We start from the raw sequence: 22,340 nt of genomic DNA on the forward strand, positions 1-22,340 counted from the left end.
GGCTTTATGCAGAGGACGCCGAGGCTGCGGCGTCATGTTCACTCGGGGATTCACGACACGCAGGCTTCGTGTCTCCCCTGCCTCCCACTGTCTCACAGGCATTGCCTCCGTTCTCTCCTCCCTCGCCCATTTTCCTTGGTTCCCCTTCTCCCTCCCTCTCGTTTTCTTACGTCCCGTCTCTCGCCTTTCGTTACCAGTTGGGTCGGTCTCCCCTCACCCCACTGCTTCTTTCAGCGCCGGTCATTTCCCTCACTCTCCTCTCTACCTCTATAGCATACATGCCAACATTTTAGGAGAGGAAAGTGTGAGATAAAAAAATAATAATCGGGAGAGTTTATTTCCCTCTATTTATTTGGCTTTTTTTGAGAGAGAGGACATTTCCGGGTGGAGACAGCTATAATAAAGCCATGTTTGGCTTCAAATAATCGTGAGTCTCCCGCCTGAATCGGGTCTATTGGCATGTATGCTCTATAGCACCTCTCTCACTGGCTTTTTCGCACTCTGTCAACCTACCCCTTGGACTTCTTCCCTCGCATGCGCTATCACCTCCTTGACTCTCTCGATGTTTCTTTACTCCCCAGGTTCCGCCCTATAACCCTTGCTCCCTCACATACATTCGCCAGTTCTTCCTCCCCCCGTCTGCTTTTCCGTCCTCCTTCAGTCTGTCCCTTCTCGTTCCTCTCAAATAGTCACTCATTCCCTTTTCATTCATTCTTCTAGCCTTATTTTCCCAGTCCTTACCCACAACCTTACCTCATTCTCTTTCCTAAGTCTCTTCCTCTTGTTCCCCCTTTACATACTGCTCTCCATTTACCCATTTGTCATCCTTTAGCTCAATTCTATCCATTGCCTCATCTTATATTTCTGTAAAAATGCATATTACATGTTTGGCTGCTAGTATTGCTAAAAATAAAGTGGTTTCTAAGCCTGTATAGCACAGGGATCTGTTATTTTTCAGATATGACATAGTTCCAGTGAAATACGGATTTCCTCCAATAGGAGACCAAGGTTCAGTGTGATTTCCTTTCCTCCAGCTAATTCATCTCTAAGCACAACACTGTGGGGCAGATTTACAAACCCCGTCCGCCACATTTGCGCCGCCGTTGCGTCACCCTTTGTGATGCACTTGCGGCGCAAAGCCAGCGCAATGCTGGGGGGTATTTACAACGTGACGCATCTAGGGAGATGCGTCACGTTGTAAAGCCCTGCACCATATGTGGGTGTTCCGGCGCAGGAACGCCTCCTAAAAGCGGCTGGGTAAAATCTACAAGATTTCACTCAGTCACTTTTAAGGCCATGCTGCGTCAAAACCCTGCGCCTGCTTGAAGCAGGCGTAGGATTTACGCAGCATGTTAGGCATAGGGGCACCCCGAGCCTTGATGGAGCTGCGTCGCGCTTGCGACGCAACTCCAACAATGTGTCACCTTTATGGCAGCAGATGCGTCACGCATCTCTCTATTCTTGCCCATGGTGCGCCGCATTGTAAATGCGGCGCATCCATGGTGGCACAAGAGGTGTCTGCCGTAACGCACAATAACTGGCGCATCCCTGCTAATATGCAGGGATGCACCAGTTATTATAAATCTGCCCCTGTATGTCGATAATTAAAACACAACCCCCTCTACAGAGTTTCATCACTGTCCTTTGTTTAATTAGCATCGTCTTCATGAAAATAAATCACACCTGAATATTCTAATGGCAATCAGGGCCCATTGTTGTCCTGCGAAGTACTGACTTCATCCAATGGGACACCAGTTTCAGTTTTTGTTTGTCTCCAGCTAATTAGTCTTTAATCACGGCGCTGTGAGGAGGTTTTCTAGAGACTTTGAGAGACTGTTGTTGCAGGGCCTGCGGAGACCGAGATGTGCCACTGAGCACTTATCATTCTGGATCGCATATGGCTTCTGTGGGAACCGAGGTGGTGGTGCTGCGCAGGTTGCCTTTGCCTGCAGGCCTAACATTGGAGAAAATCCTTTCAGAGAGAATGAGTGGCAGCTGAGAAGGCACTTGTAAGAATGCCTAGGCATATTTTCGGGAATGGTACACCCCTTGATGAGGTGGGGCTTACGGTTCATTTGTCCCAATCAATCATGGCTGACTGATGCAGTGCTTCTGCGGTTAGTTCCCAATTTGACCTGATTTCTTATTTCGTTCAAAGTGTGCAGGAAGGTATTAAACGCGCTGTCTAAATTGCGGGTAATGTTGGAACCCTTACACTTTTTTTTGTTCGAAGGGTTCCTTATTATTTGCTTTCAGTGGTGTTTTCTCTCCTCTTTTTTTCCAGTTTCCTTACTTAAGGATTCCAGTATTTTGCTTTGTGGCTCTATCTTGGGTACTGTAATCAGGTATAAGGGTGCACTGGCTACTTTCTTCACCTGCTACTGTGCTACTGTCACCAGCAACCCTGGATTGGAGGTTTTATTATGCCTCGTGCCTTTTCCTCTATATTAGAGGCATCTCTAATGGGGCACTCTAGCTTTGTTAAATATCGCCGGTAAGTGGCTACCAAGCGAGACAGCCAGTCTTCAAAAATACGAAACCAAGGTAGACTGCATTTAGATAATGACACCACAGACCACTCAACAGAGCTTCACCATTGTCATTTGTTTTATCTGCTTTGTCTTTATGAAAGATAAACAAACCTGTATATAATTTCAGGCAGGGCCTATTGTTAGCTATGCAATGCGGACAGCAGCTTAAAAACAAACACAGTATAGTCCAGTAGTTCATATAATGTTTTTAAAAAAATTCCTAGTTTGACAAAAAACACTCTTTTCATGCTGAAGGCACCAAAATAAACGTGTAATATAAAACTGGTTAAATTTCTAATATGGTCCTATATTGCTGCCTAAGGGTTCTGCTGATGTTTAGAAAATGCTTAGTATTCACCTTGTGGTTTTTGATGTCACCAGAACCCCTCAATGGCAAAATGGAGGGCCATATTACATGTGCATTCATTATGTATCTTCTTTATGTGTGCATTGTTCCTAGCATACACATGATTGACTTTACATTCATGTCTAGTCAGGGATCAATGACATAATATCTATGCTAACAGTATTGATTCACAAAAATATCAGAAAATAAATATCGTTCTCAAAAATATCCCCTTCCTATACTTAAGTAATAAAAATAAAAATATAGAAAACCAAAATTTCGCCATTAAAAATAACTATTTTTACTCATAATGAAAAACACTAATATACCATTTGTATATGCCATGCTACCTAACAAAAGTAGCACTAACTACGAACTACTAAACCAAATAAAAATTAAAGCAAATAACTACTCCCCACATAAAACAATAATCCACTTTGAACAAACCATAATCCAAACAATACTATGGGCATAATTACGAGTTTGGCGGTCTTCGTCTGGGACCACTGCCACGGCGGTCCCAGGAAGACTGATGAGCCCGAGGTGCACCCGCACACCAGATTCCGAGTTGAATCCAGGGCGGGCGCGTGGTGCAGCGGCGGTCTCATGGGAGTGGTATGTTTAGGTCATAGGAGAGCCTAACAGTATACCACCGTTGTGAGAAAGCCTGCAGCAAATTCCAGCAAGGTCTGGCATTCACCATGTCCTGCATGCAGCACCAATGACGAACCAAGGTGCAATTTCAGGGTGGACCAACATGTGCCTCACCATCCCCCTGATGCACCCCCAAGGCCAGATTCGTCCAGGGGCCTTGATATGGCCTCTTTACCTGCATTTCCACCACCCTTTTCATGGTGGTGTCCACCCCATTAAATGGGCAGTGGAAATGCATGTTGTAATATGCTTAGTGGTGCTGGCATCAGCACGGCCTGCATATTCAGGCCCTTTTCAGACCACCGCTGCAGCGGGATTCTTGATTCCAGCGGAGGCGGCAGCCTTGTGGCAGTCCTACTGCCACACTCCTAATACGGCCGAGGTGGTGGCGGTCGGACCGCTACAGCGAGTACGGTGTTCCCAGGATCGCCGTACTCGTGATAAGCCCCCTAGTCCATACCCACACACATCTATATAAGGCTGTTACCACTATTTTAACACAAGCATTTGGAAACACCTCCAACAATATGCACTAAGTGCCTAATTACGAGTTCGGGGATCCATGAACTGCCGCGCATCGACCAACTGCCATATTACAAGATTGTCGGTGTGCCTTTGCAAAGACTGGGGTTGAACCACCAACAACGCCAGCCATCCACAGACCACTGCGGATGTGCCAGGGGAAAATCAGCGGCCATAGGGAATAACAGAGGAGTCTCACCGACGAGCCAACCATGGAGGTGGGGTGCCGTCTTCAGGTCGGCAAAAGTGAAGGATTTGGGGTGCATACTCAACCCTTTCCTGTTCTTCCCATCAGAGTTCCCCCCTTCACAGCAGCATCTTCACCCCGAGGAATAGGACCCTCTCTGGGCGAAACACAGGTAAGTGATTTTTGGACCATATACTTATCGCCTGGACTGCCCACATATGAGTAGGTTGTATTTTTCCACATGTATCATGCATATATGTGCATTCGACACACATGCAGTTGAAATGCTCACAAAAGCATCAAAATGTATGGAACAAAATTCACCACCGTCGCAAGACCTCAGCAGCCACACCGCAGACATCGAAGTCAACTCGTAATACGGCGGTCAGAAGACCGCCGGCACTGCTGTCTTCTGGAGGACTCAGCCGCGGTGTTCGGGTGGTCAGACGGAAAACTCGTAATCAGACCCTAAGTATAGAATATGCAACAAGCAGCCAATTTGCCTTTAAAATAAATTAATAATTGCACTATCCTATGTCCCTGGAACAGATAACCACTACAACTTACTTATAGAAAGTCCTTTCTACCAACAAAAAAAAAGCACAAACTAAGTCCCCTAATGGACTTCTTTGAATACACCTAGTTTGACAGACTGCCCCACTCTGGATTCAGACTCCAACCCATATTTCAAATTCCATGGTGGAATGTCTACAACAGCTCTATGACTCAAGAAGCCAAACGCAACAAACAGTAGAAAGATAGCACAATGCCTTCCAATCTACGCTAGGGAGAACCCAACTTGCACTCCATGAATTCATAGAAGCCCTACAAAAACAACAAAGCTACCAACTACTAAGAACGGAGCAATCAGTAACCCAAATTAAACCTAAAATTAGCAAGCAAACCAATAGAATGTACAACATGCTACAATGTAAAGTAAAACTCTTTATTAACAACACCGGAGCACACTACTTAGAATCAATACCAAGAACCCTATAAAAAAAAACAATAAAACAGTAATCGATAAAAATTAACAAAGGTGCTCACCAGCGTAAATAAAATATTTTAAAATAAACATGAAACAAAATATTTTTATACAGCAGTCTAAACCACATACAAATAAAATGGCAAAAAAGACTGATACATAAAAATTACATGTTTTAAATGAACAGATCACCAACTACAAAACTCAAAATTACAAATTAAATCAAAGACGACCCTAAGTACACCACATAAATTATATAATAAGATATAACAATAATATCAAATACCCATACATAATACAATTAAATATTTTCCACCCAAAAATAATTACATACATAAAACTTACTATTCTTTAGCTGTAGATCATCATGAATATACATGTCAAAAAATATAATCCACCAAAAACAGTGACAAAAAATCCCCCAAATCCTCAAAAGTGCCAAATATTTAAAAGATCCATTTTAAATCCAACAAAGCAATCCAATATTGTAAGAAACAGCAAAAAAACGAAAAGTTGTAACAAAAGAACACTCCAGGAAACCCAAAAATTTTAAGGAAATCAAAACTAAAAACGGTTTACGAGAAATCAAAATAATTTCCTTTGAAAAAGAACACAAAATCCAAATGTCAATACGATCCGTAAACCTGTAAAAACATATACCATGCCAACCCACATAAAAAAAATTATTGTTAAACATTATGTAAACATTACACTAAAAATATGCAAAGCACCTAGAATAACATTATAACAAATAATAATAGAGTACTACCAAACTCTAACGAGGCCTAACCGTGAACTCTATTAAATAAAATAACACAAAGTACAAATATAAACCCAAAAAGTAGAAACCAACACTATGACTACTATTAGCTAGATCTACCTTCATTCACCCCTGTCCCTAGAAACCTATAGAAAACCTTAAAAAATATCTTTTCTTTCTCAATGAGCAGCAGCACCTTACTGCTAATCATTCCCAGGAAAACCATCAAAAAATTACACAAATAGATTACAAAAGTAGTGAGGAGTAAAAAACTGGACACTACATGAAAACGGAAAAAAAATGATTATAAAATGTTTAAAAAATGTTTACAATTGTTATAAAAATATACAGCATGTCAATAAATGTTAAATGAAAATATGGAACAGTTATGTAAAGTATAAAATAAATAATACTATAAAAAACAAAAGATAAATAATAATTTATTATTAAAATTATACTTGAAAATAAAAAAAATTTCAAAAGAAATATCAAACGAGGTTCTGAATTGTATTAAAATGTAGGTAAAAAATAACAATATGTTTTTCTTATGTATAAACATATGTGTATGTATTAAAAATGTACACATATACATTGAATAAATGTTGAAAAAAAAAGATAAACCGTGTCATGTACCCTTACTAATAAACAAATGCAAATATTAATAATATGTGTGAAAAATGCAATACCCAGTCCAATGTAAGGGCCTTATTACGAGTCTGGCCGTCAATGGACCGCCAGACTCATGGGGGCGCGATGGTGGCCATCCAGCCACTGTCGCACGGTTGGTCTGACCGCCGTATTATGAGTTTGGCAGTAGGACCACCATTGGACCACCGCAACCTCCAGGGAATCGGATTCCTTGGTGGTGACGCGGCGGTTAGCAGCTCAGAATATGCTGGCGGTGCCACAGTCAACCGCCAATCTTACATGGCGGTGGGGAAACCTATACCCCATGCAGGTAGGTACCCACGCAGTTCCAGCACCGCATGGACTTTTCAGTCCATGCCGTGCTGGAACGCTCTGTGGAGGTCCCATGGCAGTATTAAAGGCTCATTGAGCCTTTTTACTACACCGCCGCTGGACTGCCATGCTGCCCGCATGCCAGACAACGATTTGTATTGTAATCTAGTGAGCGGGCAGCGTTCAGGTTTGGCGGTGCGAGGCGGTGGTGAACCACCCCAGTCCCGCCCACCAATCTCTTAAGAAGGCCCTAGGCCATATAGGGGAAGGTGTTGGAACCTATAGGGGTAGCATTTACTATTCCCACTCCAATCTAAACCATTTAAGGGAAGATGTTGAACATAAAGAGTTACATTTACTATTCCTGCTCCAATCTAAACCACTTAAGGTAAGGTGTTCGACACTAAAGGGGTAGGATTAACTATTACCACTTTAATCTACACGATTTAAGGGGAATATGTTGTACACTAGAGGGGTATGATTTACTATTTCCACTCCAATTTAAGCCCTTTAGGGGGAAGGTGTTGGACACTAAAGGGCTAACATTTACTAATCCCACTCCAATCTAAACCATTTTGTGAAGATGTTGGATAATAAATCAGTGACATTTACTATTTCCATCCCATTTATAAGCCATTTTTAGAGAAAGTTTTTAAGAGTAAAGGGGCGAATGTAAGTTTCGCAGCTCCTGCTTGATAAATCATTTCAATATAATTAATAGGGAAAAGTATTGAAACATATAAATGAAAACATATTTTTGACATAAAAAAGTTAATATTGATGTATACATCAAACAAAAATAACATATCTACTACATAACATAACACATTAACATAAACCAATAAAATTAATAAACATCATTAATAATAAATTGTACATCTAAAATAAAAATGAGTAATTATAATACATATATAATCATTTAAATTAGACACAAATACTTTTATTTATAAAAAAATTACCAAAATAGGCCTAATGCAAACAAATTATTTTGTAAACATTTTAAAAAATGTTTACATTTAAAAAGAAAATTATACCAAACTATAATACTATACGATAATAAATAAATTAAACATAAATTTCATTTTATACAAAATAGTTAGATACAAAATCAATAAAGTGATCAAATATTTTTTTATTTACAATAAATTATACGAAATTCGTATTTACAATTGAAACAATTTGTTATTTCAATAATTAATAAAACATTGAATTATTATTTATTGCTACTACTAAACCATACATTTAATAATGTTAAAAACCTAAGAAATCATCCATAAAAATTATATAATATACAACAATATTTTACAAAACGATATCTTTTACAATATTAAAAACACTTAAAACGATACTCCTACCTACGATATTCCTATCCACAATATTCGTACAATATTTATGCAACACAATATTTTTTATTCTATATTTTGTCCAAACACCCTATCTAGGCGACAGAATGCACAATATCTTGCAGACAGCTATTTCTAATCTCTTCTTAGTCTGCGAATTCAGTACCTTCTCCATCAGTTTGAAAGTTATTCACACTCTCATATCTCTGTATATATCTGTATCGGAACAGCACATGCCTCTCTATTTCTATCTCTCTGGTACATTGCTCTTGTTTTCCCTGTCATGGACCACCAGACTGTGCTTGGCTGTCCCTGACCGGAAATAACAGTGCAGGAAGCCCACTGCAGGTATTTCGACTGCATGGACCCTCAAAGCTCTGAAGCATGATTGTAAGCTCCTTGAGCGGGTTTGGCGCAGGGATGGATATTGTCCGGCAGCGAAGCGGAAGCTCAGAGACAGACAAAAAGTATACTATGAGGCTGTTAAGTTGGCTAAAGGGCAATTTTATTCAGCCCGCATTAAATCAGTCAGTAACAACTCAAAAGAAATCTTTTCTATCGTTCAGAGCTTTACTGCTCCCCTAGCCCAAGCTAACGTGTCGCCGTCTTCGACTACCTGGTGTAATACACTCTTGTTTTTTTAGGGTTAAGATCTGGACTATTCAGGTGGCATTCACACCCTGTGACACCAGCATTGGGGTGCCAGTGGATTCCCAATCGGCTGACCCTGTCTACTCTTTGTCCACATTTAGGACAGTTGACCCCCTGGAATCCTTAAAAATTTGAAACGGTCTAAAGTCTGGTTCACCCTTGGACCCCTGTCTATCTAGGCTATTGGCAGCAATGGCAGCGACCATGAACACAGAATAGAATACCATAATTAATATGTCCCTTCAGAAAGGGGTTGTGCCACATGCTTGGAAGTTGGCTAAGATCTTGCCACTTCTAAAAAAAAGCAGTCATTGGACTCCCTTAGCCCAGGGAACTATCGGCCTATCTCCCTCTTTCCTGCTTTGGCTAAGGTGTGTGAGAAGGTGGCTAATAAACAGCTTACGGAATTTGTGGAAAGCGAGGCGCTCCTGCATCCAGTCAATTCAGGGTTCCAGGCATCCCATAGTACAGAATCAGTTCTGGTTGAGGTGTCAGAGGCCATTTGTGAGTGTTTGGATGCAAGTGGGAGGGCTGCATTAATATTGCTGGACCTCTCGGCGGCATTCGACACGGTCCCGCACTCACTTCTCCTGGCATGATTGGCCAGGATAAGTGTGGCGGGTGCCACTTGGGGTTGGCTTAAGTCTTTTTTGTAGGGTCGAGTTGAGCAGATTTGACTCCCCCATCTTCCTCCTCCCCTCAGCAAGTGACTACTGGTGTCCCCCAGGGATCCTCCCTTAGCTCCCTTCTCTTTAATATCTATATGACTCCGCTGATACATCTGGTGGAGGAGTTGGGGGCTAAGGTAATGGCCTATGCTGATGACACCCAGCTTCTTTTCACTTGGGATAAAGATGCAGATTCTGTGCTTCTGGTTCAACACTGTCTATCCTCTATTTTTAAATGGCTGGCAGGTGCACAGCTCAAGTGAAATGAAGAGAATTCAGAGATTCTGTTGTTTGGGAATTTCTTTCCTAACTTTCGAGAGCTCCTTTGGCCTCCTGAGTTTCCATTGCCTACCTCCATAGGGAAGCCCACTAAAAATCTGGGGGTATGGTTTGATGAGGGTCTTTCCTTTTCAACACACATTACAAAGCTGGCCGGCTTCTGTTATGGCCTTCTCAAAACTCTCGGAAGATTCTTTCCCATTCTACCTCAGGCAGCGAGGAAAACGGTTACTTGTGCACTGATCCTGTCGCGGCTGGACTATGCCAATGCCCTGTTCGCTGGCATTCCGGGCTACCTGTTGAGGAAGTTACAGGTGGTTCAGAAAGCGGCAGCTAGACTCCTACTGGGCACATCGGCTGGGAACAGTGCCCGACTTCAGTTGCGATCCCTTCACTGGCTCCCAGTGGCTGAAAGAGTCCAATTTAAATCGCTGGTCCTGGCCCATCGTGCCCTTCATGGCTGTGGTCCTCTTTACCCGCAGAGACGTTTTTTGTTCTATGCTCCTGCTCGCCCCCTTTGCTCCTCGTCCCTACTTTTTGCTCAGATGCCCCGCTTCAAGCTTCAGAGGCTTGGGGGCAGATACTTTGCAGTGAAAGCAGCTGCTGCTTGGAATGGTCTTCCTCATGTGCTGCGTTTTATTCAGGATCCAGTGGTTTTTAAGCGAAAACTAAAAACACATCTCTTTGTCTGATTCTTGTTCCATACCCTGCTAGGCACCGCGCCAGGATACTCATGAGTAGCTGTGCGCGTTACAAATTTATGTAACATAACATGGATATGGCGCTGTGGTAGTTGGCCTGCTGTAAAGGGGTTTCTACAGCGGAGCAGGGTGAGGGTTAATCATCTGAAACAAAGCTGTTCCACCACATGTATATGAGTCGAGGACCTACCAAGAGGTAGTATGGAGCATATGCAATTTCATGGTGAATGTCATAAAATTCACAAACATGCAAACTTCGGCACATAATAGTTCACATAGTACATTCTGTGTGTGTGGTAGTATGAATGAAGTCTCTCTCTGTCCATTCCGCTCACCATCCCTAACATTTCTCAGTAGGCTGTAGCTCTAACATTAGGACAGTTTCAGTAATTTTCCACAACACTGACATACTTATAATGGGACAGCACCAGCTCCTCTTGGTAGGCCTGCTGTAATGGTTCACAGTCCACGCACTTGTCAGTCAGGTGATACAGATTTAATCACACAGGAGCACTTGATCTCCAGATGACTATGATCGTTTTATACCTGTAAGAGGTAATGGTGCTCATGATCGACCCTTCCTTTCGCCTCTAACAGGTGGATGCTTTCTTTGGTGATGCCAACACCTCTCCTCTGTGAAGTTCATCTCAGTATAGGTCTATGCCGCCCTTGTTGTAAGCATGTAATATCTCAGCATTCTCCGTGTATCACCTGTGTCAGGTCATAATGCTCTTGAGTGAAGTTTCTCTGTCACACCTGACATGTCTTGGACTCTCAGCTGAGGTCACTGTTTATGCCGGTGGCAAGGCATGGTGCCAGTGACTGGGCCTGGTGCTCTTGGCTAATGTCCCTGTCTTTCCTCTGACAAAAAAGCTGTCTACATCTCTCACCTGTTACAGGTCAGTGAGCGCTGGGCAGAGGTCACTGCCTCTCACCTGACACCGATGGTTGTTCTTTCAGGACAGGCCTCTGCTCTCACCTGTGACTGGCCAGGCTGCTGTTAGGCTCTGATTTCTGTTTCTCACCTGTCCCACAGGTAGCAGTGCACTTGGTCCATGATCCATATCGCCAGGAGAAGTCGGGAGGTGGGATCTCATTCTCATCGTCTAGCTCTCTGTGGATAATGTACTCAAAGCGAACGCCTGGATTTGTCTCCTGAAACAGCAGCTGCAAAGACATGTACAACATACAGTTAAACACACAGTATAGCCAAGTATATGCAATTAAAACGTAAGTAATGTAAAGTTACTGACCTTTAACAATAGCTCATGAGCAAGAGTACCTTCCTCAGATTTGGTTTTTTGAATAGCTTCCATTTCGTTTGGATCCCAGAATAATGACTAAATTATTTGACATGACAGTGGAGCTAGCCATGTTCGTAGATGGTCACAGATCTGTGGGGCTCTGGCGATAGGTTTAATTCTGGGTCCTTGCTATTTCCTATATGGTGTCACAGCAAAAGCAGTAATCTGGTGAAACACCAGTGGATACCAGGCTTACTCTCCTCAAGCATAATTCAAAGTTGATGGAAAGGTCTAAGCATTTCTATTCTGGTGCAAGAGCACTAAACCAAGATGGCGTGTGCTTCAAGCCTTCTTGATGATTTGTGGTGACGCGTAAGGGCAGGATGGTAAGACATCATGGAATGTGAAGATGTCACAGTGTTGCATTCCATGGGTGTCAGTTAATCCTGTGCCTCCTTTGAGGTAGACGTATCAGACTTTTGATGAATAAACTTCAATCTTTTATAATCTAACTCGAGTGAAGAAGTTCACTACAGAAGTGGCGACGAGGATCTAACTCCTTTGGAGAAGTTCACTACAGGATTTACAGCCTCTATGGCACCCAGGAAGTTGCTCTAGATGACGACAGCATTCCGAAAAAGTAGATGCCCCTGAACCTCAGAAGCATTAAGTCTACGCCCTTGTTCTGGAAAAAGCTGAAAACATGGCTTATCTCAAGCCCATAATTCCCCTCCATGCCCCACCTGTTACCTTTCAGCATCCAGCGCCAGGACACTCCTTGGAGTAGCAGCCCCGCTCTACAAATACCCCCACATTGACATAGACAATGGTGAGGAGTCATAGTTATAAGAGCAATTATTGAGGTTGAACTCTGTCCTTATTATTGGTGGGGAGGAAAGAGCATTGCCAGAGCCTTCATGTTTGCTTTCCACTCCATGGTCATGGGGGAATTGGCGGAACATGCTGTAGGAAGGAAACTAGAGGTCATATTCGGGCCACTTACTATGAAACACTTTTGTTTTTATTTATTTATTTTTATTTATAAAGTTTTATATAGCGCAAACTTGATCCCAAAGAATATCAGAGCGCTTTACAGTTAGAAGGAGAGGAAGGAAAAAGATCACAACAAGACTAAAATGGGGAAAATAATGTGCATAAAATCATGTAGTGCAAACATAACAGATCCTATATAATTCAGGGGTAACGTAAGGTGGGCTAGTCAATGATAAAATGACATCAAGGGAGTGATGATACATAATGATGTAAGGGGGGCAAATGCAATTGTAACAAACAGAATTATTAACCAATGCTGGCGTTGATGCCTGACTCAGGCCATTCTTGAATATTAGTTGTGTGATGGTCCGAGATGAGAAACTCGACCAAAAGCACTGCCTTGAGGTCACTGACAGACTTTCAGGGTTGTGCACACAGCCTGCATCGTCTTGCTCATCTCCCAGCACATAAAAGAGCTGCGTGGGTGCACAGCACCCACATGTCTGCAGTGGGGGCTTGTTGGGGCACACAAGGGCAGGAGGCTTGTATCACTGCTCTTCTTCACGACTTTACTTGTCTGGAAAGCAGCCAAAGAAAAAAAGAACTCACATCTGAATGCTGCACTGGACGTGGTAGGAGCGAGCTGGAAACCGATAATAAACAATTGTTCATTAATCATTGTGGGAGACCTTCAAGGTAACATATGTTTGTTATTCATATATTTTAGATTTCTTTTGTACAAATTGACACATTTGAATGCGTGTATACCACCTCAACCATTTATGCTCTTATACTGTAAAGCGCTCTGATACGCTCGTGGTTCACGTTCGCGCTAAATAAAAGTTTATAAATAAATAAACATGAGAACACCAAGGAAGGGAGACCCACATCAGCGTGAGATCGCAAACCCCTTCAACTGAGCTGCTTATTTAATTATCGATTGTAGCACTGATAGTCTCTGTTTCAGAAGTGTAACTGACCAAAAAAGAACCTCAATGCACTTCCGGGAAAATATTGTCTCTGGTTCAGAGAACAAAAGGAAGGGGGAGGAGCAGCAGCATCAGAATACCCCGCCACACCTGCTACCTCGCACTCAAATGTTAGTAGTGAGTGATTTTAATCTATGTTTTGGGGTCTCTCATGATAAAAAGCATCTGGGAGACTTTTAAAGAATTAGAATTCAAGCCAGTCTCAATCCGGTCGCAGGGGAGCGGCAGAGCAAGACAGAACCACATTTGCGGCTGGCAGGAACTCTTCCTGGCAGGCGACAGGGATCAAGGCCTATCCCTCCATTATAATATTGTGGTGCCTGGCACCACTGTCAGGCCTCTGCAGCCCGGCGAGCTTGGGCAGTCAGGCCGAGTAACAGAGAGTGCATAGGGAGTGTCCCTGCAGCCTCAGAGGCCCACTCTGTGCCTTAGGATTCCATGCCACGGGGGAGCTCAGCACTCACCCGGTTGTTGTCATATGTGCCGCTGAAAAACTCGACATCCAGCAGCAACCTGCGATGGGGACACACGCTCCCCCAGAGCCAAGCAGGGCACCTTTTCAGTCCCAACAATCTCAAGCCCATAGATGAGAAGGGCCTGATGGTTCTTCCCTTCTTTATTAACGTGACTGGAAAAAAGGAAGGGGATTGAAGAGCGGGCACCTAGTATTCACCTATAGAAACATAAACATTCGAATGAATGAATTCTTATAGACTGTTTAAATCAGCACAACCTGGAAATGGCATCAATGCCTCTACCTGCATGAGATGATTAATAAGCTACAACTCAATACTGAAAAGATATTGCGATAAATATGGAGCAGAGAAAATAAGTAAAGGCAAGCAAATAAACAAATTAAATGCATCGCACGATACAAATATAAAAGACATGAATACATGAACAAGTGCCCGCAGGTGAAGCATCTCTGTGGCACGCTTTGCCAGAGCCAGAATGTTGGTAGGGATTCCCGCCATTTTGCAAGGGCCAGTATTCGACGTTAAGGCTAGCATTGGTGTTACTGGGATTGGTGACCTGGATGGTGTGACAGTTCACAGACTTTGACAAACTGCTAGGATCGATGCAAGTAAAAGTAGAAAATAAATCTCAGTGTTCACCTGAGCCCATTGGTGAAGCCTGACTTGACAACTGACTCCCCCCACTATTAGCCAAGGATTACCACCATTGGGCCTGGGATGCACCATATCAGAAATTGACACAGTTGTGTCAGAGATGCACCATATCAGAAATTGAGACCATTGTGTCAGGGATGCACCATAATCGAAATTGAGACCATTGTGCCAGGGATGCACCAAATCAGAAATTGAGACCATTGTGTCAGGAATGCATCATATCAGAAATTGACACCATTGTGCCACGATCAACAGCTGTGAGGGAGAACCTCATTGTGCCAGGACCATCATTTCACCAGGAATTATGCAAGTGTGCCAGAGCCAGCATGTTGCCAGGGATTAGCACCATTTTGCAGGGACCAGTATTCTACCACAAATTAACATCATTGTGCTTGGGCCAGCACGGTGCCAAGGATTACCGCATTGTGCCATTTTCAGCATGCTGTTAGGAATTACCTCCATTGTGCCAGGACGCCAGCATTTTACCAGGAATTACCACCACTGTGCCACACTGAGCATGGTACCAGTGATGTCCACTGTTGTGCGAGGGCCAGCATATTGCTATGGATTAATTTCTTTGTGCCAAGACATGCGTGTTGCCAGGAATTACCTCATCTGTGCCTGGGACAGCATGTTGCCATAGATTGCCAATGTTATGCCAGGTTCAGCATTTGACTAGGTATTACCATCATTGTACAAGTCTCAACATTTTACCAGAAATTAGGGCTCTCATGGCATGGTAAGCATTATCCTGCGATTACCACTATTGTGCCAGGGCTAGCATGTTGCCAGAGTACCGCTATTGTGGCAAGTCCCGCTTTTCACCAGGAACTGTCAACAATGAGGCAGGTTCAGCATGTTACCTGGAATTAGCCCCACTGTGCCAGGGCCAGCATTTTACCGGGAATCATCACCACTGTGCAAGGGTTCAGAATTTTACCAGGAAATACCGCCACCATGCTATAGTGAACATGATCCTGGGGATTACCATTGTTGTGCCTGGGCTAGCATGTTGCCAGAGAGTACCGCTATTGCGGCAGGTTCAGCTTTTAAGCAGAAATTGCCAACAATGTGCCAGGGCCAGCATTTTACCAGGGAACATCATCACTGTGTAAGGGTGAGCATTTTACAAGGAATTACCACCACTGTGCCACCCTGAGCATGGTACCAGTGATGTCTGGTGGTACAAACAGTGCATGTGCAAAGTCGGCGACATCTTAAGAGGGAGTTCCCTCATTTGCATGGGAGCCCCATGACAATGAGGAAACACTTTGCCTCTGTACCCATGCTGTATTATAGACATGTGGAATAGAGCCTATGAGTAGATGCACTTAGTGTACACCAAATAAAGGTGGCAACAAGCAATGGGCACCCCCCGGAGCGTGACTCTTGGAAGGCAGAAAATGGGATCCTGTGGACCCCTTGACAATCCTCTGCTTGCAGGTACTGTGACGTTCGTCATCCACCTGCAAGGGATCCCTGTCCCCCTTTCAAATGCAGGCCAGGCTGCCACATGCACACTGGAAGGGAGAACGGTGGCTTCAACTAGCCAGTCTACCTGCCAGCACTGCATTTCCGCTATGGCAGCTGCGAGTTGTGGCTGCACTGTTCGCAGCGCATCATTGCGATAGGACACATTTACCTGCTGAGCGCCCGCACAACCAGTTAAAGATGCAACGCGTCGCAGACTAGGGTAGCACCTCATCTGCAATATGGGCCCAGGTGTTTCAGTAAAGGTAGGGGGCAGGCACAATAGAGAAAGCGAAGGGATTTGCTTCCATCCACCAGTGAATATCGAAGGGAAAAGGCAGTGCAATCATTGCTGCACAGGGACTTCTTGCTAAGCGAGGGGAAGGATACATTTTTCAACTTACATTGCACTGTGCTGTCCAATAAACCTAGAGACGTGCTAATTGTACTTTTCTATCGTACCACAAAGATATGTAGTATCACTGAAGCGAAATATAATAATTAAAATCAGAAAGTAAGCGGTGGCATGGACTGAGGGGAGTTCCTGTGGCCCAGTTTTCGAACCTTGAATTTACCTACTGAAATAGGTAGTCTTACCATTGGTAGAGGTTGTGTGTAGGAACCGAGGCGAGTCCATTATGGCATCGCTTTACACAGAGGAAGGCCACAGTGAAGCACCCTTCAGTCGGCCAGCAAACTAAGAGCTGAAGTGTGTGAAGATGGTGCCTGCAGCTTGCCATTGGTGGGAGACAAGACAGGAGGGAAGACGAAGCGTGCACTGATTCTGACTGGGTTGGGCGAAGAGCTACAACCATGTAGCATTTGCAAAGCTAGTCTTATTACCCTGTTGGCTTTGCTAAAGCTTGTTGCCAATGCAGCATCAGCAAAAAAGAAAGGCACTACAACACACCCTCCAGCGTCATTTCGCTGGTGTGCACATGCATAATAACTTATGCATGCAACACCACCCATGCATGTGATGCAGATACTTGTTTTCAATAGTGATCCGGTTAATAAAATAATCATATTTTTTTTATTGCAAAAGGTGCTTTTTGAAATGCAGATCAGCTCGGCAGCAATTGGCAGCATCCAGGCCCACCCCCAAAAAATAATTAAAATGAAAGTATTTACTTTTACTGTGAGGGGTAAAGGAGCATCGGGGGAGTTGGTGAGGGAGTAGGGTCAGATGGAAACAACAGGGGTGGTTTATTTGAGGCGGGACCCGCAAATGATAGAGCCAGGGAGCAAGAAAACACATGAACTCTCTTGGAGTACTTGATTAGAAAAAATGTTGCGAGAATCAAGAGGGAGAGAGAGGACCAGAAAGCTAGTCCAGATCCCCGGTTTATATGTATGGATATCAAAAGGAGACTAGCTAGAGGTTGGGTTAATCTGACATTAATATTATTAATTACATAGCGACTCAGTATCGTTTTGCCAAGTGGCAGTGGCACCTGTTGGGTGTCTTTAGAAAGCCCTCACCCACCAACCTAGTTGGTGGCATGCTTCATCATCGGGCCCACCCAGTGACACCTAGCGTGTCCCGGGTGTGCTTCGACGCCTGATTACAGCGGAGCAGGTATGTCACTGTGTGTGCGGTGTTGGGTGTTTGGGTATGTGAAGTTAAAACGGCTTGGCGGATGGTCCCTGGGGTGAGGATACTTTATTAAAAGGGCCTCCGTCAGCGGTTAAAATAAGGCTGTGGGACGTTAGAGGCGGGTTACGACCTCCTACGTCCTTAGAGTGTCAACATGTTTCAGCCAGTGCCTTATACTAATCTGGCTTTCTTCAGGACAATAAAATATGTGTGAGTTAAAATAGGGGTTGTGTAGTGTAGTCTATGTGTCTACACGCCCTAAAGTGTATCTAACTGTGAGAGGGGGGATTCCCTTCTCAAGATCACCTGTACATTTAACATTGAGGACAGGTACAAGACAAACATGGGCGAGAAAGAGTCACTAGAAGGTAATGATCATATATTATGACAGCCGACTTAAATAGCGAATAGTGCAGGCTATGAGCGGCTCAAGTGTAATGATACTGGTGGTATCATTAATGTGGAATCGCACTAGAACTCGAGGGTGAAGTGATTAAAACAGCGGTAAAAATTACTGCAGTGAATGGTGAAGAATTGTGGCGCAAGGACCATGTCTTACGCTTTCAAGGCTTGTTTTTGCTCCAAGGTTATTGAAGTGGCAAGGTGTCGCCCTAGTAGGGAGAAAGAGGTAGGACCACTGGGGTTAGGGGACCTGTGGGAGAAAATTTGGGAAGCGCTTACCTATTGTAGTGATGTACTGCATACTCACAGGATTTCTGGCCAGCACCAGCGTGGGACCTGTTGTGCCTCCTTCGCAGAACCGGTAGTGAATGGCTGCTGTTGCCGGTTTATATACTGTCATAGATTGAATAATTGAGGGCACCTGGGGGAAGAGCAATGGTAGAAAGACTCGCTAGGCGGGTCTAGATAGCGCTCATTGGCGCGCTGATGCGCGGTATAGTGCCCGGTCTGAAGCGCCTGTGTGGGCGTGTGAGGCTGCCGGGTGCTGGGACGGCCGTGAATAGCGCATGCGCGGCCGGGAAGTGGTCCGCGCATGCGTAGAAGGCAGTGATCGGCGCATGCGCGGCCGAGAAGTGGTCCGCGCATGCGCCGTAGTGTGTATACCGGTGCGCGAATGGGAGGGTATCCCCGTTCGCGCTACCGCTCCGTTACCTGCTGCACTGGCTCATAATAAGTGACAGGGGCAGTATAATATGGCATTATGAATAGCGCTTATGGCCCTGGGTGCTAGTATATGTAAATTAAAATACCGCTCCGTTACCTACTGCACTGGCTCATGATAGGTGACGGGGGCAGTTTAATGTGGCATTATGAATAGCGCTTAAGGCCCTGGGTGTTCTCAGGTGCTAGTATATGTAGATGGAACACTGTGTGTGACCTATTGCCGTGGCTCCTTGCTGGTGACTGGGGCGAATAACATGGCAAGAGGAATAGCGCTTGAGACACCAGGTTGTTCTCAAGTGTTAGGTTAGCACAGTGTAATGTGGTAGCGCCTTGCTGGGGGGTGATAAAGACCATCATAGGGTCAGGGAGTTCCAGGGGATAGCATCATTAAGCCCATCCGTGGCTGTGGACAGACGGTATATCCATCTTTGTTCTTTGTTTAATAGTTTTTTGTCATTGTTGATGGGGCTGACTGGTATTTGCTCAATGACTGTCCAGGTGAAGTCATTGGGGGTGTGACAGTGGGTGATGAAGTGGTTTGTCAACTTGCTAATATTTTTCTTGCATCGCATTGTGCTGCGGTGCTCCGTGATCCTGGTCCTCACTTTGCGAGTGGTCATGCCCACATATCTGAGTCCACATCTGCAGGTTAGTAAGTAAATCACATTCTGTGAGTTGCAATTAGTGTGGCTCCTTTGGGACCATACTTTATTCGGTTCCAGGTTCAGGGTTTTGGTGTGGGATGTCAGGTGACAGACACTGCAGTCATTGCATGGGTAGTGTCCGGTTACTTTGGGCATTCCCCACGCATTGAGGATGGTATTGTCGGGTTTAGGTGGTGGTTTGGGTCTGGTACTGACTAGTTGGTCTCTGAGGTTATGGCACCTTTTGTAGGCGAACCTGGGGGGTTCCCATTTCCTTTGTCCTGAATTGATGATTCTCCAGTGCTTTTTTATAATTTTAGCCACTTCATTGGAGGCAGTATTGAAAGTAGTCACACATGTAGTAGGTTGTGTGTCGCTTTCTTTGGTGACGTCTTCAAGTAGTGCGTCACGGTTCTGGTTTCTTGCCCTCTTCTGGGTTTTCTTGATGATCGCCTTAGGGTAACCGCGGTTTTCTAGTTTTTGGGCTAGGTCCGCTGATTGTATTTTGTAGTCGTTTACATCCGAGCAGTTCCTTCTAATGCGGAGAAACTGGCCAAAGGGTAAGTTTTCTTTTAGGGGCCGGGGATGGAAGCTGTTGAAATGCAGCAGTGAGTTTCTTGCCGTGGGTTTGTAATATGTTGTTGTTGTCAAGGTTCCGCCTTTAGCTGTTATTTGTAGGTCCAAGAAAGCGAGTTGCTGGTTACTGGCTGTGCAGGTGAACTTAAGGTATGGGTCTCTGTTGTTGAGCCATTGCAGGAAGTTGTCTAGTTCAGGTCGTTGCCCGTTCCAGATGACTAATATATCATCGATATATCGGTGCCATTTTTGTAGGTGGTTCTTGAACGGGTTGGCTTCCGTGTTTATGTGTGTGCTCTCAAAGTGGTGGACGTAAAGTCCAGCTACACTCGGCGCGAAAACACTGCCCATTGAGGTTCCGTTGGTTTGTAGGTAAAAGGTGCCCTCATATTCAAAGTAGTTTTCTATTAGGGCAAGGGCTGCACAATTCATGACAAAACTCCTGGGTGTCTGGTATGGCCAGGGGGATTCTTCCAGGATATCATGTAGGACCTGTAAGGTGGCGTCTTGTGGGAGGCAAACCAAGATGCCCTCCAACCAGATGAGAACCCCAACACCACAGGACTCAGAGTGAAATCCACCTTTGTCCCTCCACCATCCACCGTGCCAGCAGAAATAACGACCTTTGAGCAAGCGGTTTACAATGACATTGAAAAACTCAACCCGACCAACCACTACAATAACATGTCATGGGAAGATAGACAGACGGTACAACGCCTGCAAAATAACCCCACTCTGGTAATCAAACCAGCAGACAAAGGGGGTGGCATCGTGCTATTGGACAAAACAGACTACGATGCGGAATGTCGGAGATTACTCAGCGACAGCCGGAACTACCGCAGACTGGAGCAGGACCCCACAGAACAACTACGCAATACAGTGCACAACCTTGTCAAAAGGGCAGCAGATGACGAACACATCTCCAAACAGGAGGCCGAATATCTCTGCCCGGATAACACCAGAACCCCATACTTCTACACAGTACCTAAGGTACATAAAGGGGTAATTCCACCACCGGGCAGACCAATTGTATCGGGCATCAACTCCGTTCTAGAGCCACTCTCAAGATATTGTGACTTCTACCTAGTGAAGCAGTGTGGCTCACTGGTTAGAGGCGGCAGACCCGAGAGCAGTGGACGGCCCGGGACCAGGGTTCGATTCCCGGCGCGGCAGGTTTCTGGACCAGGGTCAGCGGACTCGATAATTCTCTCGCCTCGGTGCCCACTCTGATCAGCGATCACAATCGGCAACTCTGGGCATTAGCTTGCCTCATCTTCACTAACGGCCCCACCAGACCGCCGGGGATGCCTGGTCTCACCCTGGAGATACCCATTAAGGGACCATCTCTCAGGGAAACCAGGAAGAGTTTCGCAGCGGTCGAAGCGCCTTGGGACCCTACGGGTAAGTAGTGCGCTATATAAATGCCTATACATTTACATTACATTTACATTTACCTAAACCCCCTGGTACAAAAACCCCCCACTTACATTAGGGACACCAAACACCTTTTACAGGTCATCGATAACATCTCCTTTGACCCCGAGACACAGCTACTGGTAGGACTGGATGTGGAAAGCTTATACACCAGCCTCCCACAAGACGCCACCTTACAGGTCCTACATGATATCCTGGAAGAATCCCCCTGGCCATACCAGACACCCAGGAGTTTTGTCATGAATTGTGCAGCCCTTGCCCTAAAAGAAAACTACTTTGAATATGAGGGCACCTTTTACCTACAAACCAACGGAACCTCAATGGGCAGTGTTTTCGCGCCGAGTGTAGCTGGACTTTACGTCCACCACTTTGAGAGCACACACATAAACACGGAAGCCAACCCGTTCAAGAACCACATACAAAAATGGCACCGATATATCGATGATATATTAGTCATCTGGAACGGGCAACGACCTGAACTAGACAACTTCCTGCAATGGCTCAACAACAGAGACCCATACCTTAAGTTCACCTGCACAGCCAGTAACCAG

General features: G+C 44.7%; 1 protein-coding gene across 1 annotated transcript in view; it reads right to left on the minus strand.

The window, feature by feature from the left end:
- ADAMTS7 (ADAM metallopeptidase with thrombospondin type 1 motif 7) overlaps window positions 1-22,340 on the minus strand; it is a 594,575-nt gene that overhangs the window by 194,432 nt on the left and 377,803 nt on the right. The window contains exon 16 of the mRNA XM_086957915.1: window positions 11,613-11,754. Within this exon, the coding sequence (XP_086814041.1) occupies window positions 11,613-11,754 (142 nt within the window). The remainder of the gene's footprint in view (window positions 1-11,612; window positions 11,755-22,340) is intronic.

This window comes from Lissotriton vulgaris, chromosome 2_1, assembly GCF_964263255.1.
Source record: "Lissotriton vulgaris chromosome 2_1, aLisVul1.2, whole genome shotgun sequence".
In the NCBI taxonomy this organism is placed as follows: Eukaryota; Metazoa; Chordata; class Amphibia; order Caudata; family Salamandridae; genus Lissotriton; species Lissotriton vulgaris.